The following is a 1,608-nucleotide window of genomic DNA, read 5'->3' as shown; positions in this document are numbered from 1 at the left end:
CCTTCCATTTTACCAGTGCCTCGTGCGAAACTGACTTGATCTTGGGTTGTAAAATCGGGAGGAATACCGGTACTGCACCGATTTGGGGTCTGTCTTCATCAGATCCTCGCATCATCTTGAAGTGATAAGAGCTGGGTCTTGATAGTTGCTCTCGTCGTCAGTCAATCGATAGACGAACAGCAATAGGTAGCTTCAACGTCACTGGCGTACGTCGGTAGATGGCGCACGGACAGTGAAAAATCTACTAAATAATTCTTTGTAGTATAGCCCGGGAATTTTGAAGCAAAACAGGAAACACACGACGATGCGGGGGCCAACCTGCACGGAAGTAGAGACCGAGTGTATTGATGTAATCTGTGTCATGCAAATTGCAAAGTGAACGAAATCATGAGTCTGGTGCTGACCAGCTCGTTCTCGTCAATGTGCTGCTAGCCACTCATCTTGGGTGACTAGGCAGCAAGGATAGTGGACATGAATGCCTTTCATCACAGAAATGAAACATGCAGTTGGCAATACTAAATCCTAATGCAGTCCACAGGGATACTGACAGTCCAAGTGAAATCGGAGTCCTCAGCTGACCACGCGTCGGACACAACTAAAGACATTCCGTGCTCCACCCATTGCCTGCAATGGCAGCCACATCCGGGTGAAGTTTCCCCAGCCCGAGTCCAGCTGCAGGTGAAACCAAGGTGAAACTACAGCACACACTACAACCTGCTGCTCATGTGGTGAAGGATCCCCACACGGAAGTGTACCCATCACAATGATTTAGATACACTTTAATCGATGAATAAGTTCTTTAAGGTCATTAGCTATTGTAATCAACCCATTCCATACTTTAACAAAGACAACATAATGAAGCCATTAGCCTCACCATTAAGTACGAAACCGGACTCAAAAAGGGTACCTGTATCGGCTCATTCATCATTTCGGCGCGCTTGGCAGCGCGCGTCGCTCATGTGCATACTCTCGCCTTCTCTACGCATGTGCTGTCATCTCTGGCTCCACTATGTAAATCTGGTGCTCATGTCGTGTTCCGCAGCCTCATATCTGGCCTGGAGGCCTTGAACACGTTCCTGCAAACTCACAGCGTCCAATTGTCGGACAAAGAAGGCGATATTGTCGAATTTCTGGAGGTGCTCAGCCGCCGTAGACATCAGGAGACGACATTCGAGGCGTTGGTGCAGCAACTTTAGTAACTTACGGCCTTTTAGGAAGGCGCAAGCGAAGACGAGACGAATTCTCTGCTCCAGACGCTATTGGAGGCGCCGAGAACGAGCCGCAAAGTCCACTGGATGCATCTACCGATCGACGTTTTACTGACCCAAGAAGCGCCCGAGGACGAAAGTCAGGAGTGGCAATAACGCTGGCAAGAAGACTACAAACAGCAAATTGATTTTTCAGCGAACGTGTTGGGTTCGGAAAAGTCACAAAATGAGTTGCAAATATTGGCAACAAGTGAGATAGTGGAAATTCTCTTGTCCCTGCAATATGAACGACAAAAATTAAAGCACGAGAACGAGCTGATGCCCGTGGAGGAGCAAGAGCTGCTACATTGCGCGACAAAATCTTTCGGACACTTACATTTTTATCTATAGCTTGGCTTCT

General features: G+C 47.9%; 1 protein-coding gene across 1 annotated transcript; it reads left to right on the top strand.

Annotated features, from left to right (window-relative positions):
* Positions 1-629: 629 nt before the first annotated feature.
* PITG_04345 (uncharacterized protein) lies at positions 630-1,364 on the top strand (the record flags this gene model as incomplete). The annotated part of the gene is made up of 3 exons (XM_002905939.1): positions 630-646; positions 1,043-1,181; positions 1,215-1,364. 3 exons carry the CDS (start codon positions 630-632, stop codon positions 1,362-1,364), a joined length of 306 nt encoding a protein of 101 aa, XP_002905985.1.
* Between the last annotated feature and the right edge of the window lie 244 nt (positions 1,365-1,608).

The sequence above is a fragment of the Phytophthora infestans genome, genomic scaffold (assembly GCF_000142945.1).
Source record: "Phytophthora infestans T30-4 supercont1.5 genomic scaffold, whole genome shotgun sequence".
Taxonomy (NCBI): Eukaryota; Oomycota; class Peronosporomycetes; order Peronosporales; family Peronosporaceae; genus Phytophthora; species Phytophthora infestans.
Note: the sequence above shows the minus strand (reverse complement) of the source record. Positions and strands in the feature narration are given on the sequence as shown.